The sequence below is a fragment of the Aspergillus candidus genome (assembly GCF_002847045.1).
Source record: "Aspergillus candidus strain CBS 102.13 unplaced genomic scaffold BDW47scaffold_2, whole genome shotgun sequence".
In the NCBI taxonomy this organism is placed as follows: domain Eukaryota; kingdom Fungi; phylum Ascomycota; class Eurotiomycetes; order Eurotiales; family Aspergillaceae; genus Aspergillus; species Aspergillus candidus.
In genome coordinates, this window is record NW_020194007.1 from 364,472 (window position 1) to 385,643 (window position 21,172).

Sequence of the window (21,172 nt, forward strand, 5' to 3'; positions counted from 1 at the left end):
GGGTGATACTTACTCCTGAAATATGCATGTCCCAGTGTCTACCTGTCAAGCCATTTTAGATTCAACACTATAGTCTGGTGATAAAAAATTACCGCTAATACTATAGCGCACAGTGCTTTCTTGTGGCCAAACCATGCAAATCTGCAAGGACACAGTCAAACGCAGTAACTCACATCACCGTTCCAAATAAACATAGCCCTATCCCAGCACTAGTTAAACAATTTTCACCAGTCATGCATGAGTGGGGCCTCCCCCAATGCACTAATCAATTCACGTGTTCCGTATCCACGGCTCTGCTTTTTTTTTCCCAGTCGCCCATCCATGGGTAGGCGTGCCTATTGTCTTGTTTATTCTACTGATACTTGTTGATTCTACTAATACTACCTACCTATTCTACTAATACCTCAAAACCCCACCTATCCTTACTATACCTCTTCCACCAATAATCGAAAATGCCCCGCGGTATACCAGGTCCCCACCCAGGGACACCCAACAAGAAGCGCAAACACGAAGAAGACCTCTCCGAAAACCCATACACGCGCAAATCCCGCGCCCGAACGGCTCGGCTCACGGGCGCTGACCGCACCATGGATAATGCCCGCAATGCGGACCGCCAGGCTGTGAATCGTCGGTTGAGGCGGATAAAGGTTTCCGCTGAGTATCTCTCGGCGGACGATGACGCTAGGAAGCGTATGCTGGGGGATGCGGTGAAGAGGGAGATTGAGTATCGGTGAGTGAGTAGGTTTTCGGGGGGTTCGTTGGATGTACTGATTTTGTACTGATTGGGTGAGATAGGGATTCGATTGGTCGGTCTGCGACGGCTATTGCGGAGAAGATTGGATATCGCGATGGCTCGACTAGCACTCAGCAGATCAGCAAGGATAAACCCGTCGAGAAGAATCCTGACGACATGATTCCTGTGGTTTTGACGTGCAAGCAGTGCGCTGGGAGTGCCAAGGACTTGGTGTCTAAGTGTGCGCCTGTTGATGGGAAGACTGATGGCAAGACTGATGGCAAAACTGATGGCAAGTCTGATGACAAGCCCAAGCCATCTCGGAGCGCGAACACTACAAGAAAACCAGAAGATCCCGCGCTTACTGCTAAAAAAGCCGAAAGTACACCAAGCAAGCTCGAACAGCGCAATGAGGACACTCAACAGCCATGGAGCTGGGATAGTTGGTCAATGTTTTGGAAGACGGCTGTTACTCCCATCTTTAGCAAGGCGAAACGGCTTAGTCGGGTTGGGGGTGTTGCTCCGGAATGATGTCATGAAACTTGATGTGTTGTTTTCTTAAGCCTTGTTTGTTTGAATTGGTCGAACAGTGATTTTGTCGTCCATTGCGTTAGAGGATGGCAACCGGTCTAGAGTTTGCTGTTTTGGATAGACTTTGATTTGGTGGCTTGTTTTGTTGCATGGGTTGGAGCCCAGGGGGTGGAAGACTGTCGAATGGTGTCTGAATGATGTATACGAAAAGCATGTTGGCGATTTTGCATTGCTCTATAGAGGTTCCTATATATATCTAATTCAATAATAATGGTTCTTTTTCTCTAGACTCGCTCTTCTAGGCGGTTCAGGTATTTAGTCCAATCCAACGGGCCCCCCTTCTCAGCCATGCAGGAATAGGTTCCATGTGCGGATTGACAGCGTTTCAGTTGATGAAATGTTGACATTTGTTTCAACATGAGATCCAGGATCCACGCTGAATGTTTTAAGCGCCATTTCGAACTGATTTATGGGACGGACGATTTGGAAGGAGGCAATCTATTTCCATGATTCTCATCGCAACCGCTAGGCCAAAACTTTGACCAACGAGTGGTATAGGGCATAACCTGTCTGATATTCCAACATCTTATTGTCAAATCTTTGTGTAGTCACTGTGCCACTAATCAAATCCATACGCAAGACCGGAAAATACCCCACTGAAATAAATTGTATAATCGGCTCTCTTTGGAGCAGGGGCGGCAAGCCCGAACATGTGCCATGTATCTGGAAAGTAACGGGTTGGTTTGCAAGGTCGCAGGTGGAAATCTGTAGCTTTTCCATCATGGACCACGCTGCATGCCTTCCGTTCCCGCTTTGCACGGTAGGCTTGGTGGATCCCTGCACTCTCAAGAACAGCGCAAGGTCTGCTCTCCTGGCAACCAGAGCAGATATATTTATCGGTTTCGGAAGACATATCAGAGGACGGATATGCACATTCAGTATGAAACCAGGCATAGCAGACTGAGCAATAAATCCCAATGGTGTCTGGTGTGTGTCGCTCGCCGCAACATGGTATCGAGAGGGGGTATTTGTGCATATTGATGCCATTAATTCGTAGAATGGAATAGTAATACCATTGCTCCAGCAGAGCAGACGCCTGGGCCATTGAAAGCAAGTCCTTCGGCCTCGGGGCGGATGCTTTTATAATCATCTCGAGAAGCTCCGTGGGAATTGGAACTCCCCAGTGCTCTGATAATACCTTCCGGTGGTTTGAAGTAAATATATACGCCAATAACCTGAACCCAGGGGAGCAGCACATTGATGATTCATTGGTAACAAGAGGAATAGGGGGGGAAAGAATTATGTCACCATTGCGAATCTCAAAGAGTGCGACATGCCGTAGGGTAATAGCTATCCCGTGTACAGTCACTGGTTGACCGTTACTGTGAGATACAAAATGCCCTGTTTTTGTAGCCACTGAAGTGCGAATTTCGTCGGAGCTGCAGCACACAACTAGAAATTTATGGAACCAGAATACGTCGTTGGTTGGCGCCTTCCATCCCGGGAGGAACGAAAGTGTGGTGGTGTCTTGGTAATCTGTATTCCTAATCTCCAAGTCCCATGCCGCGATACGCAGCAGTCCAATGGCAAGTTTAGAGAATAGAGAAAACGAGCGTTCCCAGGTAGAGAAGTCGCCCAAATAGAACCGCCATGTGAGGATAAAGTCCGTAAAGACCTTGAATTGCAGCTCGTTTAGCGGTGCGGGGTTCATGGGCTCGATCCCAAAGGATTTCAATAAATGTTGCACGCCAACTTCATCATGTGCATTGCTCGGTGAGTGATTATAGTGCTTATGAATCTCTACCACATCTTCCAGAAGAGCCTCCAAAGTGCCGAGCGACGTCTCTTGGACACATATCAACGTTGCCCGTTGGGCTCTCGGGTATAGATCTCCATCCACCGATCTCCAACGGGTTACTGTAATGTGGCCAGCATCTCTGTCAACGGTATACACAATATCGAGTTGAAAATGAAGCGGTGTCGGAAATGGGACAATCTCCCATTTGAAATTGTTAGATCCTGAAAGAATTTTGCGGACGGTTTTCAGAATTGATGGCACGTCTGGGGAATGAGAGTGCCCACGGGGAGGGTGGAACCAGCGGTACCATTTCCCTAGAACGGTGTCAATGACTGAATAGTGCTTGGTTAGTGACGGGAAGTCTATACCATCAACGTGCAAGTTCCATAGTCCCTTGGTCATCATCGGGCAGAGAAGTGTGAGTGAGTCAGATTATAAGACAGAAGAACAAAATCAGCTCGAACTCTCTGCCTATCTTCAACAGGAGCCTGATCTTTCAAGGATCTTACAGTGGCCTTGCATACAACATGACTAAGCGCGGTTAGCAGCATTGTGTTGAGCCTCAGGTGCCCAGATCGGAATTGATCTGGTCATGTGCCGATCGGCTTCTTTATCAACATTTTATCTCCAACATAAATGACAACGTTGACTTGCTCGGGGACTTATTCGGTAAGCCTGAACAAAACATATTTAAACACTGGTTGCTGAATGAAGAAAACAGTTCTTGCGCTAGCATCATGGTCCCAAATCAATACACGTGTTCGTGATCTGACATTGGTTGGACCGCTCCCTGCGGTCTTGGATATGCTTTATCCTAGCAAGGTTGAACCAATAAACTCTCTTTGATATGGCCTCTGCTGGCGACGGCAATGTGCTGCCACTTCTGGGCGTCGACATTGCTGTTGGAACCCCTGGAATTGTGGACATTGACGCCGCCGGAGCCCAATCGGAACCAGATCTAGTTGCATGTCCGGACCAACTAACCACAGAGATTGGTGCAGAACAGGAAAGTCCCTCAGGAGCCAGCGGTATACTAACTCCTGGTAGTACCCCGTTGAGTGCGCCGCGTGGTCCCACCAGCGGGAGCAAAGCCCGTGCAAAGAAACCAAAACGGGTACGAACAGGCTGTTTAACATGTCGTGAGCGCCATCTGAAATGTGATGAAGCTCTGCATCGATGCCACAACTGCCGAAAGGCAGGTCGAATCTGCCGACGCGGGATTCGCCTCAATTTTATAGATACTCAGACTTCGGCCCCTCCTCATTATATCAAACCGCCACTATGGAACCCTGTTTCCATCTGTGACGAGTCGAGGCGCATAGCGTCAGAGTATGTCGGGGGCTTTGAGAGGTATCCTACTCCGGAGAAGGATATTTCGCTGGGTGGGGATCTCCATAGTTTCGCCTACTTCGGTGGGCCAGTCGAGCTGAATACAACTGATCAAACAGTGTATGGAGCTGTTCAGTCATTGGGGAGCTTAGAAATGACATTCCAGCAACATTCGCACGCTACGACACCGTCCAATGATCACTATCAAAATTCTACACTCAGTCCTTTCCGGTCAACAAGTCAAAAGGCAATAAACGCTGTTAATCACACATGTCTTCAAACACCAGACGAGAGGCTTCTCCTGCAAACCTTTGTGGAAGAAGTAGGGCCATGGATGGACTCGTTGAACTTCGTAAACTACGTAAGTCACGCAGCCAATACGATGTAAATTTTCCTAATTCTGACTGTCATACCTAGTTTTCACATATCTTGCCATTCTATGCGCTGGAAGAGCCTATGTTATTACAAGCCGTTATGGCCTGTGCGGCGCGACATCTGTCACGGGTCAATGCTTCATATGGCGAAGAGCAGGCCTTACATTTCCACGATACGGCCTACAAAGAACTGCTTCACTCACTACAGGACCCAACACGTGATTCGGCCCTGTGTGCCACAACGGCAGTGATTCTTAGTGTCTATGAAGCGATGTGTTCTGGATCAATGGTGTTCATGTACGGCATGGATCATATCGCTGGCGCCAGAGCACTGATCAAGGAATGTCATTGGGATGCAAAGACGCCAGGCCTGGGCGGAGCGTGCTTTTGGCTGAATGTCGGAATGGAACTCCTTGATTGCCTGCACTCTAAATGGATAACGTCTTGGGATCCAGACTTGTGGGGTGTTGACATGAACATGCACCAGGCCCGGCCGAGTATTGCCGGTAAGGAAGAAATGTGGGCTCATCGCATGGTCTACATCTGCGCCAAAGTGGCGAATTTCAGATCATCTTCGCTCCAATTTCAGGCCGACGAACGCCTGAGTCAGGAGCCGGAACTTGGCCACCAATACCAGGAATGGTGCATTTATAACGAGTGGTGCAATCAGTGGGCCCAACTTGCACCAAGGTCCATGATGCCTCTTGCTTACTTGCAGCCCTGGCAAGCCAATACCAAATCAGCGTTCCCACAGATATGGTACGCTTTTACCCGACAAGCTTACATACTACGTGCTCACCTTATATAGGCTGGTCAAGCATCCTGCCATCATCGCCCAGTTATTTTACCACACGACAAGAATACTTCTTGCCAAGACCCACCCCTTGGAGTCGGAGTTCAGCCCCGAGATGCAGAGCATGCAGCAAAGTCATACGCACAATATCTGCGGAATCGTAGCTCAAGTTCAAGATCGGTATGTCCCCCAGATCTACATACATGACCTGCCGAATATTAATAGGCGCTATCCAGAGGAATCGCCGGTCTATCCACGCGCTTCCTGGCAATTGCCGCAGATTCATTCAAGACGAGAGAAACGCAGGAAGAGACACTTCAGATCTTGAACAGCATTGCCATGAAAACAGGCTATCCAACAGAATCTATCAAACACGAGTTACAAGAGGTCTGGGGCTGGAATTCAGCTGGCTGTTCCGGCATGGAGTCCCCATCTAATTTCACGAGTTCTGATTCCTATGGGCCTGTATATACGCAGCTCAAGATGCCGCCCGGAATCATCAACCCTATTATGTCCTGCGCTGATTTTTCAATGGACAACCACCCGTATCAGGGATATTATGTCGCGCCGCATGAATCCAATCAACGTTCGTGCGGGTTCTGAATGATATGTTTATCTAGTTATACGTATCATCAGCATACTCTATATATTCATGTTCTTCTTACGACTTTTAATGTCAATTTACGATTTTTTCTCGTTTTATCTTTTTTTCGTCTCATTTTTAGAGCGCTCAGTTGAGTATATATATCCTGACATATATATAGTAGGCTAAAGACTTTAGAGCAGATATCGATGTTTTCTTCTTCAAACTTGTGTAGATGTACGCATTTATCCCATAGAAACCAAGATCCAAAAGATAAGTATATTTTATTTTTTTCATAACTATCGTGATTTTTCAAAGACATGCAGTAGTTGTAGATGCGTACCGCAATTGCAGCAATCAGAGATGCCAAGACCCAGGCACTCCACAGCATTCCTCTCGTTCCGCTCGACATACACCAATACAATCGACAGCATCTACCCCAGCCAAAATATCAAGGACCATGCAGAAGTCCAAATAAAGGGACAACTGCAAAATCTGCACAATTGTTATACTTGCAGGCCGGGCAGCTCTTACAGAATCAAAACAAGCAATGTCTACCACACCCAAACCCCCAACACCGGTCTACATTCTGCGCGGCCACGCAGCCCCCATCCACGCCTTGCACGTCTTCCACGACAACCTCCGTCTGGTCTCAGCTGATGCAAACGGCTGGGTGGTAGTATGGGATCTGGTCTCAAAGCGACCAGTGGTGGCGTGGAAGGCGCACGACGGGGCCGTACTAGAGGCTAAAGCGTCGAGTTCTGGCTTTGGCACGGCGACAGAGGTATATACGTACGTTTCTTCCTGACGCATCATCGTGTTTTCTTCGCCTGTGCAAAGAGAAGATGACAAGTATTAATCATGGATATAGACACGGTCGAGACCACAAACTCCGCGTATGGCGCTTCCGCGCCCAGGACGAAGATATCCTTCAAAAAGTCCTCCCCGTCGATCGCGTTGTAGACGGCGATGGCAGCGGGGAGTCAACCGGCACAGGTGTTCAGCCGTGGATGGTGCACTCGCTGCCTGTGAATGCGCTGAATTTCTGTGCGTTCTCGTTGCTGTTTCTCGCTGAGGATAGTGATGCTTCTTCCGCTGGAATGACAGAAGGTCAGACGCAGGAAGAGGCTACGCCGCTATCATCATCGGCGTTGATAGCAGCGCCGAACGCGCTCGACTCCGGCGCTCTCGATATCTTCCAGCTCCCTGTTGAGAAGCGCGTATGCACGATACCTGCCGATCCGGCCGTGAAGACGGGGATGGTGATGGCTGCTAAGCTGTTCGTGCGGGGCCCGGGAGAGCAGCTCTACGTCGCGGCTGGTTATGAGGATGGGCGGATTGCTGTTTTCGCGCGGCGTGGGGAGCTCAGTGCGAAGGTTGTGCGGGAGGCTGGTGGTGGGAGGCCGTGGGAATGGGAGAAGATCTACGCTTGTCGGCCTCATAGCCAGCCTGTTCTTGCGATTGATGTCTTTGCTGCTGATGGGTACTTTGTCAGCTCGTCTGCCGATGCGCTTCTGGTTAAGCACCCTGTGCCGCAGCTTGCGTCTTTGCGGGGGGGTCAGGGCGCTGTGGAGGATACTCCTTTGAAAAATGTGAATACTAAGCATGCGGGGCAGCAGGGGGTGCGGATTCGCTCTGATGGAAAGATATTTGCGACTGCGGGGTGGGATTCTAGGGTCCGCGTTTACTCCTGCAGAAGCATGAAGGAGTTGGCTGTGCTGAAATGGCATAAGGAGGGGTGTTACGTTGTTGCGTTTGCGGATGTTCCTTCTGCGATTGATGCTTCTGCTACGGGCGAGTCGTTAACAGGGGAGCAAGCAAAGAGCGACGAGGCAGTAGCTGAGGCCCAGCTAACACAAGGGGGATCATCTCTAGCAGCACTACAACGGCAGAGAAATGCAAAAGTCCAGAATACGCATTGGCTGGCTGCTGGCTCGAAAGACGGCAAGATCTCATTGTGGGATATCTATTGAGGATTGTTCCTCGAACGCGACATGCTATATACATTTTCCTGTCCCTCTCCTTTTACCCTTTTTTTTTTCTCTCTCTATTCTTTCAAAACACGGAACTACGCAAGATTGAACTCGCTCGCTCCGCCCATGTGCTCCCTCATCTTCGCCCGCATCTTCTGGGCGGCCGTCGGTGCGTCCGGTGCAGGACCACGAGCGCCATCATCATCACCAGCCTTTCTCTTCGTCCCGGCGCCGCTCCTCTTCGCCTTGAAGTCCTTCTTCGTGTCTTCCTGGCCTTGTCGCAAACCGGGTACATTGACCTTGCTGGGACGATCACGCAAGGCGAACGCCTTGGCCAAATGACCAAGGTGCAATTCTTTGATGTTGAACATGTGCCGCTCGTTCGCGATATGCGTGGCATACGCGCGGATGTGCGACTGGTACGCGCGACGCGCCATTTCCAGGTTCTGCGGGTTGTCTAGGGCCCAGCGCTCTGCGTCCATCTGCCAGTCTGTCGCCTTGACTTCCCAGTTCTTGCCTTTGCCTCCTGACTGGACGTTTCCGCCGAAGCCACGCTGGAGGATGTCGTTTGCGGTGTGTCGAGCCAATGTTTTCCCCCCGTCGCGATAGCTGCGTTTGAGGATGTCGACGTAGTTCTCTTCGCAGCCGGGTTGGAGGAAGAGCAGTGCGCGCCCGTCTCGTCCTAGACGGGCTGTACGTCCGATTCGGTGAAGATGGTCTTCGGCGCTGAAGGCCGGGTCGTATTCGATGACTAGGTCGACGTTGGGAAGATCGAGACCACGAGATGCCACGTCGGTACAGATTAACACGGAGGGTTCGCGGTTCTTGGCGTATGAGCCGAGCGTGGAGGTTCGGACGTGCTGGGGAAGGGAGCCGTGCAGTCTGTAGAGGGTGACGGGGTTTGCAGGGTTGGAGAAGTCGGTGGCGGGCGCGATTGTCCCGTTGGCGGACGCTTCTGTGGTCTTTTGTTTTTCTTCGGCGTCGCTTTCTTCCTTGTCGGAAGTCTTTTCCTCCTCCTTTGGTCTCGAGAATAGCTTGAAATGGAAATCGACTGAGTCGGCGCAGGAGACGAAGACGATGGCCTTCATCACTGACCCCTTTCTCATGAATGTGCGTTTTAAGAAACCCGTAAGAGCGACGAGGCGCAGCTTCGATGGGACAAGAGCGTAGGACTGCTTTAGCTGGGCGGGCACCCTGAACGCATCGTCATCCCCGTCCGCATCCCCAGACTCTCCATCCTCGTCCTCCGGATCGGCCTTGATGTGGATCGCATCCTTCAAACTGATCTCTCCCAGCTTCTGCACATTCATCTTCAGCGTAGCCGAGCAAAGGATCGTCGCCCTCTTCGCCGGAACCCCCGGAATGCGACTCGGCCGCTGCCGCGCATCTAGCTTCTGAATAATCCCCTGCAGCTCCTGCTCAAAGCCCAACTCCATAAGACGATCGCCCTCATCGAGCACCAGCCACCGGACATTACTGACGTCCAGCGCAACCGTATTCTCCAAATGATCCGCCAGTCGCCCCGGGGTCGCAACCAAGATATTCAGGCCCTTGCGCAGCCGCGCCTTCTCCGACTTCTTCTTCTCCCCACCGATGACCGTCCCCGCCACAATCCAATGCGCACACCGCAGCAGGCCCTCCAACACGACCGAAATCTGCTTACACAGCTCGCGCGTCGGCGCCAGCACAATCGCAAACAGTCCGCTGTCCCTATGCACCCCGTCCCCCCCTTCCCCCTCCCCGGCATTCCCCTCCCGAGCAGACCGCGACAGCGCCATGATCCGCTGCACCAGCGGCAGCAGATACGCCAGCGTCTTACCGGATCCCGTCTCAGCCTGTATGAACGCATCGCTCTCCTCCTTCAACAGCTGCCCAATCGACGCCTTCTGAATCGCCGTCGGTGCCTTCAACTCCAGCTTCGTGAGCAAATGTGCCGCCAGAGTCGGGGTCAGGCCCAGGTTGGTGAAGGTATCGAGCCCATCGATCAGAGGCGCATTGGTAGGCTTCGCGTCGGGCTCGTCCGCTCCGTTTTTGTGCTCGCTTTCATTCTGCGGTTCCGGGTTCGACGTGAACAGCGACGATTGGAACGAGTCGGTACTGAGGTATTTTTTCGTCCCGCTGCTTCCACCACCACCGCCGCCGCCGCCGCCGCCATCCGTGCGCTGTCGCTTCTGCGGCCGTGATAAGGGAAGAGGAACGTGGTTCGGGTTGCGCGGTGGCCGTTTCTCGGATTTGTCGGCGCCTTCTTCGCCCGGTCCTTTTGTCAGTCGGTCTTTGGCGGCTTTCTTTGCGCTGAGGCGGTCGCGCCAGGTTCCTCCAGTGATTTTTTTCTCCTGTTTCGTGTAGTTGAGATTATCTCCGATGGAGAAGTTCAGGAGCAGGCCGTCGTCCGCCATGGTTATTAGGACCTGTTTGGCTGACTTGGTGGTTGTGTTTGAATTGGGTGAGTGACTTCTGTTGCTTTTCTTCCGCGTGGAAGAAAGGCGCTCGGACGCTGCTGGGAAATTTTCTCGGCCCGATCTGCTCCCGAGCCCTCGACTTTTGCCCTACTTTCCTGATTGAGAGGGGTCATGGCATTTCTTTTGATGTTTGGAATTCTACTAACGTGTATGCTTGTATAATTGGCAAATCATTGGTTGGGGTTATTATATATATGGAACTCTTCTTTTTGAAAAAAATCTATTCACGGAGTACATTGCGGTTCCTAGATACATGTGTGATTTCAGAAATAGTACAAAGATGCCATTTATCGGATAGCATCAGGGTATAGAAAGGAGTAACTCCTTGCTGCAAAGAAGCCACAGAGGGGCAAATTAAGCACGAGGCTGAAGGGTGAGGTTGTCAATCAGTCGCACCGGCACTTTGCCTTCTCCCAGACCTGTGTCTTCTCCGGCCTTCGATTCCTCGATCGGTGCCATCTTGACCGCGCCGCTGAGAATGGCTCCCTTGGCGGGATCAATCACCTCCACCTCGTCCAGGGTGTCCGGATCAGCCAAGGAAATATAATCGACATCGTACAGCGCCCGCTCAGCAGGCGAGAGAGCCTTTTGCTCCGACAAAACTCGGTCGGTCACGAGAGTGGCAGCGCCAAGGATATCGCTTCGTGTGACCTTACCCGCGTGGTAGGCGGATTCGGCAGCCTTCAGGGCTTCGTACAGGACCAGGCCGACCGACCGTCGCCGCGAACCCAGATACACATTCCGTGAGCTCATGGCTAGTCCGTCGTGTTCGCGAACGGTATTCACGATGCGGATCTCGGTTCCCACATGGAAATCTTTCACCATGCGCTTGATGACAACGGTCTGCTGGACGTCCTTCTGGCCGAAGTAGGCGCGGTCGGCCATCACGATGTTGAAGAGCTTCATACAGACGGTCGCGACGCCTCGGAAGAAAACCGGTCGTGAAGCGCCCTCCAGCCGCTGGGACAAAGGAGAAATCGTCACAAATGAGCCGTCCCCGTCCGGTTCGGATGACGGCGGCAGAGTCGGGTACATGACTTTGGAGGTCGGAGCCAAGATGGCTGTGACACGGCCCGCGTTGCCATCCTGATTGGTGAGCTCCTTGTTCAATTCCTCCAACTTCGCCACGTCGCTGTCCCAGGTGCGTGGGTAGCTAGACAGGTCCTCACTGACGCCAAACTGGGTCGGATTGACGTAGATACTGACGACAACGTCCGTGTTTTCGGCCGCGGCCTGACGTACCAGCGACAGATGTCCTTCATGCAGGGCTCCCATTGTAGGCACGAACCCGACCGTGCGACGGGAGAGCCGGAGATCATTGCGGAATTGTCGGAGGGGAGGCACCTCCCGAAAGACTTGGAAGGAGTGCGATGGAGTGGCCATTGTCGAAGAGTACCGGAGGGACGAGGCAGCGGCTGTCAATTGGAACAAAAACCGTCAGATCTGGGCTGGGAGAGAGTGGGGGAAAATATAGGAGAGACCTTACTGAAGACCGACCTCCGCCAGGAGAACATTGTGGGTGTCGTCGTCGAGCTGTCTATCAATCACGTATGGGTTTGGGTCGAATTGTCCCGCTGTGGAGCGTCCCGGATATCAGTACCACATCTGGTGAGAGACCGAGGGCTACAGCCAGCATCAATACAAGGATCACGAGGACCGAGGGAATGTGAAATGTTTCGGAAAGGCGAGGGCGCCGCTCTGCATGGTGTTGACCCAGCAGGATAATATGTGATCTTTAAGCGTGCTGATGGCTGCGGCGTGGTTCTCGTCCTAAGCTGGTGGAGTCATACAGTAAGTGGAGGGACCTGCGCCTTGAGTTACGGGGCCTTGCCTGTTCCCGTTAGTGTGTGCCGGGGAGATCATGTTGGGGCGGTTTAATATATGACATAATTGCCTGATGTCTTGAAAAAGTACTGTCCTCGATGATACCGTTTAACGTGTGGTATTGGGGCGGTTGACTGCTGTAGATGTCCAAATTCCATCTATTATAATGTATTCTAAAGACAGAGCATCACCATGATGGCTAATAATGAGGATACCTCTCCTATCGTTGGCTTCAATGCTTGTTGAGAAGCGGGGCGGTTATTCTCGGTGACTCAGCCATGCATAGTTACCTAATATTCATACCAACGGCCTTGTATCCGCATGACCGCGTCCACGTGACCGCGGCCCTCGGTCCTCTGGGGTAAAACCGGGGATGATCGTTACCTTTTGTTGGGAATCGTGGCCAGTGAGAGTCGCCCTTACGAACCGGGACTTTCCCGCCAGTGTCCAGGATTCGCCGCACCTCATTCTGCAGCTGTGTTACTCATTGCAGCTCTTCCGTTGCTTTTCTCCTCGTTTTGCTCGATATTTCGTGGCCAGTCGGTTGTTTCAACCGTCATCCCGCCCGTGTTGTGCCTGAATATTGATCCATCATCTGCCCAGTTCGAACGTTGAGCTGGATAGATCACGGTGACAGATCAATTTGACCTGCGAACGTTGCCGTCGCCGACATCCGCCACCCGTGGCCATGGCATCGAACAAGAGCCCAATGGGCCAGTCCGCCCCAGATCTTGAAATCGTCGGCGATAAGCTCACCATCCACCCCAGCGCGGTCACCGGTGGCCACGAAGAAAAGGAGCCGCAAGATGGCCAGATAACCGAGCGGAACCTGGTCCACCACATGGCGCGCTTTCGCGAGAACCCCTTCCACTTCCTGCGGGAAGTCAGTCTACACATGTCCGGCACGGGGTGGCGGGCCTACGACGATGTGATCGGCCAGCCCATCTTCTACTCCGGTTTTTCGGAACGCATGAAGTCGCTCATCTTGGACAGTCCGTTGCTGCAGAATAAGGTCAAGGAACTGGCGGAGGTGCGATTGGGCGTGGAAGACAAGGAGGGACTGCTATCCGTCCAGCCGGGGCCGCTTGAGAAGAAGCGCGCGCATCGCCGGAGCGAGATTGAACGGAATCTGAATGAGGTGGTGGATTCGATGCTGGACAATATGATCTGCAAAATGGAGAGCAAGCGTTTTATCCGTGGCGCGTACTATCTCTGTACGCAGCTGCTGACCCGTGCTTATGACCAGGGGATCCATGTGTCGAGTGAGGAGGTGCTCCGTCTGCGGTCGGTGGCCGAAGAGGCTGCTAAGAAGAAGCGCTCGATTGTCTTTTTACCCTGTCACAAATCCCACGTGGACTACGTCTCGCTCCAGCTGATCTGCTACCGTCTGGGGATCGGTCTTCCGGTGGTTGTGGCGGGCGATAATCTGAACCTTCCTATGCTGGGCTCGTTTTTACAGCATGCAGGTATGATTCGGAGCGCTCTTCTAGTTGACCAATGCTCATAGATACAGGTGCCATGTGGATTCGACGAAGCTTTGGGAATGACCCGCTCTACAATACCGTCGTGCAGTCGTATATCGATACCATGTTGCAGCAGGGGTTCAACTTTGAGTGTTTCATCGAAGGCGGACGGTCGAGGACCGGAAAACTCCTGTCGCCGAAATTCGGTATTTTGAGTTTCATCTTGGATAGTGTACTCTCCGGTCGCGTTGAGGATACGATCATCTGCCCGGTCAGCACGCAATACGACAAGGTTATCGAGACAGAGTATGTATCTGAACATAGGAAATGTTTGTGCCCCTACTGACATCGCGCAGATCATATATCAGCGAGCTACTTGGTCAACCCAAACGGAAAGAAAACCTGTCGGACTTCCTCTCGTCCTCTTCGGTCCTATCTCTGAAACTCGGTCGGGTGGATGTCCGTTTCCACGAGCCCTGGAGCCTTCGCGAGTTCATTGGTCAACAACTCACGCGGCTCCCTGATCATATCAGTGGACAGCCCCTGAGCTATACAGACCGGGGTCGCGTTCTACGGACCTTGGGTTATCGCGTTCTCTCCGACATCAATGATGCTTCCGTGATGATGCCTACTGCACTGGTGGGAACGGTGCTACTGACTCTCCGTGGGCGCGGTGTCGGCAAGGGGGAACTAGTGCGTCGCGTCGAATGGCTCTGTGAACGTGTCCGCGCCAAGGGGGGTCGGGTCGCCCACTTCTACCGCTACCCCACCGAGGTGGTCATCGACCGGGCGCTCGAGGTGATGGGACCGCAGCTTGTTGGGGAGATCAGTGGTCTCGCGGAGCAGACCTACTACGCAGTGGACCGTTTCCAGCTTTCGTTCTACCGAAATATGACCATCCATCTCTTCATCACCGAGGCGTTGGTGTCCTCGGCCATGTATACCAGGGTCAAGCAAGGCGGCGGGCCTTCTAACCAAAGGATCTCTTTTGCAGACCTTCTCAGCCAGGTCTCCTTCCTCTCCCAGGTATGCATGCCATCTCACCCCTTTCTAGTAGTCAATGGCTAACGCCCTATCAGCTTTTCCGCGGCGAGTTCATCTTCCCGCCCGAGGGTTTAGCCACCAATCTGGAGAAAACTCTCCAAGGATTAGAGAAGGACGATGTGATCACGATCACTAGGGATAGCGCAGGGGCCCCTCAGTTCGTGGAACTCAGCGAGGCCGAGCGTCGTTGCGGCCGCGAGAACTACGACTTCTACTGCTTCTTGACCTGGCCGTTCATTGAAGCTTCGTGGCTGGGGGCCGTGTCTCTCCTGGGGCTGACGCCACCCCGCAACGCTCCCCAAGATGTCTGGCTCGACTACAAGAAGGCCCAGGACAACGCACAGCTTGTAAGTTTTTTCTTTTGCAATCCTCGCGGAATGGTTCGCTAACCGACCTCCCAGCTGGGCAAAACCCTCTACCACCAAGGCGACCTTTCATACTTCGAAGCCGTGAACAAAGAGGCCCTCAAGAACTCGTACCAGCGCTTCGTCGAAGAAGGCATCATCCTCGTGGCCAAGGGCAAGGAGAAAGGCTCAGTGGCTATGATGCGCCTGGCACCGGAGTGGATGCCGCAGAGAGATCCGACGACAGACCGTCTGGTAGCCCGCGGGCGCCTGTGGGACTTCATCGAGCTAATCGCACAGTCCCGACGAGAAGGGTATGTTTCCAGTGGCTCGCACTCAGACTGTGCCCATGCTAACGAACGTAGTAAAAATCGACGAGACGGCGCGACGGTCTCCTCCCGGGTGCTTATCATGTCGGACCTTACCGGCCGGAAGATGTTTGCGAACACAAAGCGGCCCGAGCAGGCTGGAGACGTAGATGTATCGACGCGATCGATGCGGCGGAATGAGATCGAACCCAGTGCGAAGTTATGAGGCTGTCCTTTGACGTGCCTCATTTGCCGCGATCGCTTTTTTCCCCTTTCAATACCCGTTGTCTATTATTACTTGGCGTATATATCTGTACATATCTTTTCGTGCTGATATTGTGTGAAAGCACGGGATGCAGTGCCCAATCCTGCATAGTATCGGTCAATTGTACATGAAATCAATTATCACTCTTTTACTATAATTATGGTTCGTAGACTTGACCATCTTCGTAAATATCAGAAAATACCATGGCATAGTGTACATCCGGTACGTTAGTAGGTAGTTCAGGCCGTTGATTGGTGGATGTTCACCCGAACCGACCTCCATGATTAATCTTACATCTATCCCTGAGATGACACTCGTCTGTCTTCTTTGGCCTTCCAATTCATAAGATGTCCTCTCTGGGGGCTTGCGACGAATGCTTCCGGCGAAAAAGAAAATGCCACCCAGCCCCCGACTCCATGCAATGCATTCGCTGCCAGACTTCGTCCCTGGAATGCACCAGGACACGCCGTCCGGGGCGCATTGGACGACCACCTAACACCGGATTATCCAACCAAGAAGGCACATTTGACATTTGGGAGTCATCAACTGGCAATACAGTGGACAGAAAACATCGTGCACAGCCGTCGTCGACCAACTCCAGCAATTCCCGTGAAGTCCATTCCGCAGAACTAGTCCAGGTAAACCACGACCGCGGAATCCAGCAGCAGCTGTCCCTCCCAGATCTAGACGACGCAACTTTCTACGAAGCACTAGACATATGGATGTTCGGATCTTCCTTCGCACGGGACTTCCACCGTGCGATACATTACTGCCACCAGAATTCCCCTTGGCTGCTTCACGAGATGTTCATCACGATGGACACGTTCCTGGAGTGGGCTCGCTTTAGCCGAACGACCTCGGAACGAGTGGATATCGAAGGCGGCGCCCGGTCGCTGCAGAAGCTGCGCACTGTCGAGGTCACTAGCGCCCAGGACGCTCTGGCGGTCCTGATGCTGGGTCAAGCCCTAGCGGCATTTGACTTATTTGTCACTTTCGCAGGGTCGATTTTTATTTTGAGATACGCTTTGTCTCTGGTCAAACCATGGTACCCCAGTTTTGCACGGATTCAGTTCCTTGACCCCGTCACAATTAGCCCTCTTTTTTGGGATATCGTCGACTGTTTGGCACACCGGGAAGTGCCGGTGATTCGACCACAGCTGCGCGATGCGCCTGTTGTCGACCGCCTGGCTGGCTTGTGCGCGTCCTTGCTGCCCACTCTCTATGACTTGTGTGTGGTCGGCCATGAAATGCGCACAGACCCTGATCGGGTCTCGCGACTCGATGTTATTGAAGCTCAGATACGTCAGTGGACACCAGACTACAGAGCGCTCGATACCTTGAGCTGCAGCGAAATGGAAATCGCTTTGATGCGTACCCAGGCGGTTATGTACAGACTCGCAAGCCTGCTGCTCATCCACCGTCTACGCTACCCGCTAACCTGCCAGGACGACACCGCCGCGTCTCTCGCAGATGAGATCCTGGCCGAGCGAACTGCATTCTTCAGCAGACAGGGCAGCGACGTTACCCTTCAGAACGTCGGCCTGCCCTTGATTCTAGCACTGCTGGAAGTGCCACTCTCGATAGACGATATGTGGAAATCCTCTACTCGACTAAATGTCCGTCCTGTCTGCGTTGACCGAATAGTCTCCTTTCATCGATACTTTTGGGAACAGAGGTTGTCCGGCTTCAATGGCTCGGTCTTTGAGTTGGTCGATCGTGGTCCTACATTTGTAGTTTTGCCCTGAGCTTGCAGGTGACACTAGCTCATACCAGATGCTTGGCCAAAATAATCGTGCAGATTGTATCATCACAAAGTTTGAACTTATCGCCATCCACTTGGGTTACTCATATCAGCACCCCATCTACTTACTCATCTCTCTCTCAAGACGCCGCAGAGTGACAATTTTCTCAGACGCTGTGTTGCGAATCCATTCCTGGATCCAATTCGGATACGCCCTCACAAGCGCAGTTAGCCCGTACGAGCCAGGAATCACGACCTGCCCACCATTACCGGAAACAATTTGCCGAATCACAGCAGATGAGATCTCATGAGGCTCTAAGACTGGCTCTTTCCAGTGGCTGCCAGCCTGCGTCATCTTTTCAATCATCGGAGTGCGAACCCAGAGAGGATGAATAACACTAATCACCGATCAACCAACGTGGTCTTTTCTCAAGGGAGAATGGCATTGGCTTGTACACACCTTGTTCTAACATTCCTCGAGCCGTATATATGCCGAATTTCTTGGGTAAGACCCTCGTGAAAGGCCAAGGCCGAGGCTTTTGAGCAGGAATAGTCGACACAACCCACGAAGCTGACAAAGCTGGCTAAGCTCGCCACGGTAATGATGTGACCGTGATCCTTCTCGACCATACTAGGTAGAAACTCCTTAACCGTCCAAAAGTGCGAAAGCGTGTTCACTTCCATGGTGCGGCGGATATGCTCGTCAGATTCGTCCAGGATGGACCCTCCCAATGCTACCCCGGCATTGTTGATTAGGACCGTGGGGTCACCATGGTCTTTCCTGATCTGGTCTGCCACTTGTTTGAGGGCCGCTCGGGAGGTGATGTCTGCCTGGTAGACAAAGACATTTGGGGCTTTAGAACGGTCAGCCAAGCAACGAAACTCGACGCACGCGGGACAACAACTTACGCAGCGGATAGTCCGGCTCCGTTACATCCAGGATCACGATCTTGACATTTTGTTGCGAGAGATCTTTCACCATCTGTTTGCCAATACCACTGGCTCCTCCCGTGAGGGCTACCAGCTCTGTAGCCGGGTCCCACTGGTCAATTGTCAACCAGTTGTTCTGCGCGCGCCTCGAAAGATAGCTGTTGACCCCTTTCGCAAGTCGGAAGGCGATGAACAATGCTAGACCTTTTTGTACACGGGAGTTAAACAGCACTTTCTGGATTCCTTCTGGTAGCCCAGAAAACAACGACTGTGCTGTATGCAATAACACCTGGAATTGTTTATTCGTCATGTCGAATTTCTGCCACTCTAGGCGGTTTTAACGCCATCGTTCACAAGTTTTTCTGGGCCTTTTTATATGCGACTATTAAGGGCTTTCTCACGGCGTCCCTCGGTCCGTGGACTAAAATTACCTCAGCTATAAGCCCTATGTTTGCGCAATCTCGCATCAATTCCCCCAGGAGGAATTCTGCAACAGGCAGCCGGCATACATACCAGTTTGGAGGCGGAAGGTTTTAACCCGATCGGGCCAAAAGGGGCCGCCGCAGATCTTACTGATCAACAATCTCCACAAAATAGTCGGAGGGCTTTTGCCTATTTGGGTAAAAAGAATCCGCTTCACCCAATCGCATTGTCAACTGCGGGCTATACGTTGAACGGTGGGCGCCTGCAGATAGTGGACGTGTTTTGTTGTGAGGAAAGCTTCTGGCAAACTTCACATCTGACCAATGTGCTAGTGTGTACCGAAGGGGCAGGATCGATGGTTGCACGATATGTAAAGCCACGTCGCTCCGTGGCCTCGATCACTGAACACATCTAGAACTTCAGACATCTGCAGCCAAAATGACTGAATCATACCGACCCGGAGAAAAGCCTCTCGACGTGCTTATTATCGGAGCAGGTATATCTGGAATCAACGCCGCCTACCACCTCAGGACAGAGCTACCACACTATCACTTTGCTATCCTAGAAGCCCGCGATAATATAGGTGGGACCTGGGATCTGTTTCGCTACCCCGGTATACGGTCCGACTCGGATCTTTACACATTTGGCTTCTCCTGGCACAGATGGAATCGATCGAACCCGATCGCCGAGGGCGCTGATATCCTGGAGTACCTCGACGATGCGGCCACCACCTATCGCCTCAAGGACCACATCCTCTTCAATCACCGCGTCTCGTCGTTGGAATGGGCCCAAAATCAATGGACAGCAGAAGTTCAACACGCCGGCGTCGACAAGACCATCCACGCCCGGTTCATCATCTTCGCGACGGGCTACTACGACTACCACCAGCCCCTGACAACGGACATCCCTGGTCTTGACCACTTCGAGGGCCGGGTCATCCACCCGCAATTCTGGCCCGAGTCCCTCGACTACACCGACAAGCGCATCGTCGTCATCGGCAGCGGTGCAACGGCAGTAACACTCATCCCAAAGCTCGCCGAGCGCGCTGAGCTCGTAACAATGCTCCAACGCAGCCCGTCTTACATTGTCGCGGTGCCTAATTCCTCACAAAACTCCTGGTGGGCGCGTCTCCTACCCAAGTCCTGCGTCTACTACATCCGCCGAATATTCAGGCTCGTTTTCGGTCAGCTTTTCTTCCGCTTTTGCCGTGCTTTCCCAGGCTCCGCACGAGCATTCCTTGATCGCGGAGCGAGATCCCAACTCCCCGCGGATGTTCCCCTGAACCCGCACTTCAAGCCGCGCTACAACCCTTGGGAGCAGCGTCTCTGCGCCTCCCCAGATGGGGATTTCTTCAAGGCCCTCGCGTCCCGCAAGGCAGCTATCCAAACAGATACCATTTCCACAGTCGACACCCACGGTATTCGTCTCTCCAGCGGCACATATGTTCCCGCAGATATAATCGTGACAGCCACAGGCCTCAGAATGCAAATCTGCGGCGGCATCCCCCTCACCGTGAACGGAAAACCCCTCGACATTCCCCAGAAATTCATGTGGAACGGCCTCATGCTGCAGGATCTGCCCAACGCGGCCCTATCCCTCGGATACGTCAACGCGTCGTGGACGCTCGGCGCTGACGCATGCATGCAGCTGACCTGTCGAATGCTGAAATTGCTCGAGAAGGGCGGACTCACCGCCGTTGTCCCTGTTCGTGACCGTGCGCAAGGGACAGATGGGAAACCAATGATGAGCCTGTCTTCGACGTATCTGGTGCGCGCGCAGAAGGACATGCCTAGGGCGTCTGCAGCGAGGCCTTGGGTGGCGCGGACGGACTATTTCTCGGATATGTTTTTTGGAAGGTATGGGGATGTTACTGCTGGGTTGGAGTTTGTTTAATTGGTAACGTCTGTGTTCGTGGATGTAGTGATCTTGATAAATACATAAGTACTAGCTGGGTTTTCGCTGCGAATAGCCCAATGCACCACCTATTCGAATTCTCGAGGTTTGAACAGAATGCAGAAACGGGATGGACTCTGGTCTGGAAACAAAGCTGCATCCTATTTGAGATGGCAATAACTGCGATCAGTCAAGCCAATGGCCACTGTCACCTGACTTCCAACCCAACTGAACATGTATCTCCTTTATTATCGTGTCTCTGCAGACTGAGCCTTTACTGTTCCTCAATTGTCACACGTTCATGCGATTCCCTTTGTCCAAGATATCAATAACTAATTGTGTTGACTTACGCTTTTCCAAGATA

General features: G+C 52.5%; 9 protein-coding genes across 9 annotated transcripts; 5 read left to right on the forward strand and 4 right to left on the reverse strand.

Moving 5' to 3' along the window:
* Nucleotides 1-313: 313 nt before the first annotated feature.
* BDW47DRAFT_97977 (uncharacterized protein) lies at nt 314-1,550 on the forward strand. Its single transcript, XM_024820538.1, has 2 exons — nt 314-730; nt 796-1,550. Exons 1-2 carry the CDS (start codon nt 453-455, stop codon nt 1,262-1,264), a joined length of 747 nt encoding a protein of 248 aa, XP_024676179.1. The 5' UTR covers nt 314-452; the 3' UTR covers nt 1,265-1,550.
* A 285-nt stretch (nt 1,551-1,835) lies between these two features.
* Nucleotides 1,836-3,464, reverse strand: BDW47DRAFT_131441 (PHD finger domain-containing protein; the record flags this gene model as incomplete). The annotated part of the gene is made up of 2 exons (XM_024817311.1): nt 1,836-3,376; nt 3,431-3,464. 2 exons carry the CDS (start codon nt 3,462-3,464, stop codon nt 1,884-1,886), a joined length of 1,527 nt encoding a protein of 508 aa, XP_024676180.1. The 3' UTR covers nt 1,836-1,883.
* Nucleotides 3,465-3,909: 445 nt separating this feature from the next.
* BDW47DRAFT_131449 (Zn(II)2Cys6 transcription factor) lies at nt 3,910-6,161 on the forward strand (the record flags this gene model as incomplete). Its single annotated transcript, XM_024817312.1, has 4 exons — nt 3,910-4,752; nt 4,809-5,524; nt 5,574-5,738; nt 5,795-6,161. The coding sequence occupies 4 exons, from the start codon at nt 3,910-3,912 to the stop codon at nt 6,159-6,161; spliced, it is 2,091 nt and encodes a 696-aa protein (XP_024676181.1).
* Nucleotides 6,162-6,596: 435 nt separating this feature from the next.
* BDW47DRAFT_25425 (WD40 repeat domain-containing protein) lies at nt 6,597-8,162 on the forward strand. The gene is made up of 2 exons (XM_024818575.1): nt 6,597-6,933; nt 7,013-8,162. Exons 1-2 carry the CDS (start codon nt 6,692-6,694, stop codon nt 8,112-8,114), a joined length of 1,344 nt encoding a protein of 447 aa, XP_024676182.1. The 5' UTR covers nt 6,597-6,691; the 3' UTR covers nt 8,115-8,162.
* On the reverse strand, nt 8,163-10,523 carry dbp7 (putative ATP-dependent RNA helicase). The gene has a single exon (XM_024818576.1). It carries the CDS (start codon nt 10,508-10,510, stop codon nt 8,210-8,212), a length of 2,301 nt encoding a protein of 766 aa, XP_024676183.1. The 5' UTR covers nt 10,511-10,523; the 3' UTR covers nt 8,163-8,209.
* Nucleotides 10,524-10,804: 281 nt separating this feature from the next.
* Nucleotides 10,805-12,427, reverse strand: BDW47DRAFT_97984 (pantoate--beta-alanine ligase PAN6). The gene is made up of 3 exons (XM_024820539.1): nt 12,405-12,427; nt 12,060-12,348; nt 10,805-11,988 (listed from the first exon to the last, which is right to left on the reverse strand). The coding sequence occupies exons 2-3, from the start codon at nt 12,085-12,087 to the stop codon at nt 10,928-10,930; spliced, it is 1,089 nt and encodes a 362-aa protein (XP_024676184.1). The 5' UTR covers nt 12,088-12,348; nt 12,405-12,427; the 3' UTR covers nt 10,805-10,927.
* A 409-nt stretch (nt 12,428-12,836) lies between these two features.
* BDW47DRAFT_25448 (lysophospholipid acyltransferase family protein) lies at nt 12,837-15,948 on the forward strand. Its single transcript, XM_024818577.1, has 6 exons — nt 12,837-13,863; nt 13,911-14,166; nt 14,217-14,886; nt 14,940-15,251; nt 15,306-15,562; nt 15,614-15,948. The coding sequence occupies exons 1-6, from the start codon at nt 13,086-13,088 to the stop codon at nt 15,780-15,782; spliced, it is 2,442 nt and encodes an 813-aa protein (XP_024676185.1). The 5' UTR covers nt 12,837-13,085; the 3' UTR covers nt 15,783-15,948.
* A 1,676-nt stretch (nt 15,949-17,624) lies between these two features.
* Nucleotides 17,625-19,077, reverse strand: BDW47DRAFT_25455 (SDR family oxidoreductase). The gene is made up of 3 exons (XM_024818578.1): nt 18,472-19,077; nt 18,023-18,416; nt 17,625-17,960 (listed from the first exon to the last, which is right to left on the reverse strand). Exons 1-3 carry the CDS (start codon nt 18,800-18,802, stop codon nt 17,684-17,686), a joined length of 1,002 nt encoding a protein of 333 aa, XP_024676186.1. The 5' UTR covers nt 18,803-19,077; the 3' UTR covers nt 17,625-17,683.
* A 189-nt stretch (nt 19,078-19,266) lies between these two features.
* On the forward strand, nt 19,267-20,922 carry BDW47DRAFT_97992 (flavin-containing monooxygenase). Its single transcript, XM_024820540.1, has one exon. It carries the CDS (start codon nt 19,354-19,356, stop codon nt 20,806-20,808), a length of 1,455 nt encoding a protein of 484 aa, XP_024676187.1. The 5' UTR covers nt 19,267-19,353; the 3' UTR covers nt 20,809-20,922.
* Nucleotides 20,923-21,172: the final 250 nt, after the last annotated feature.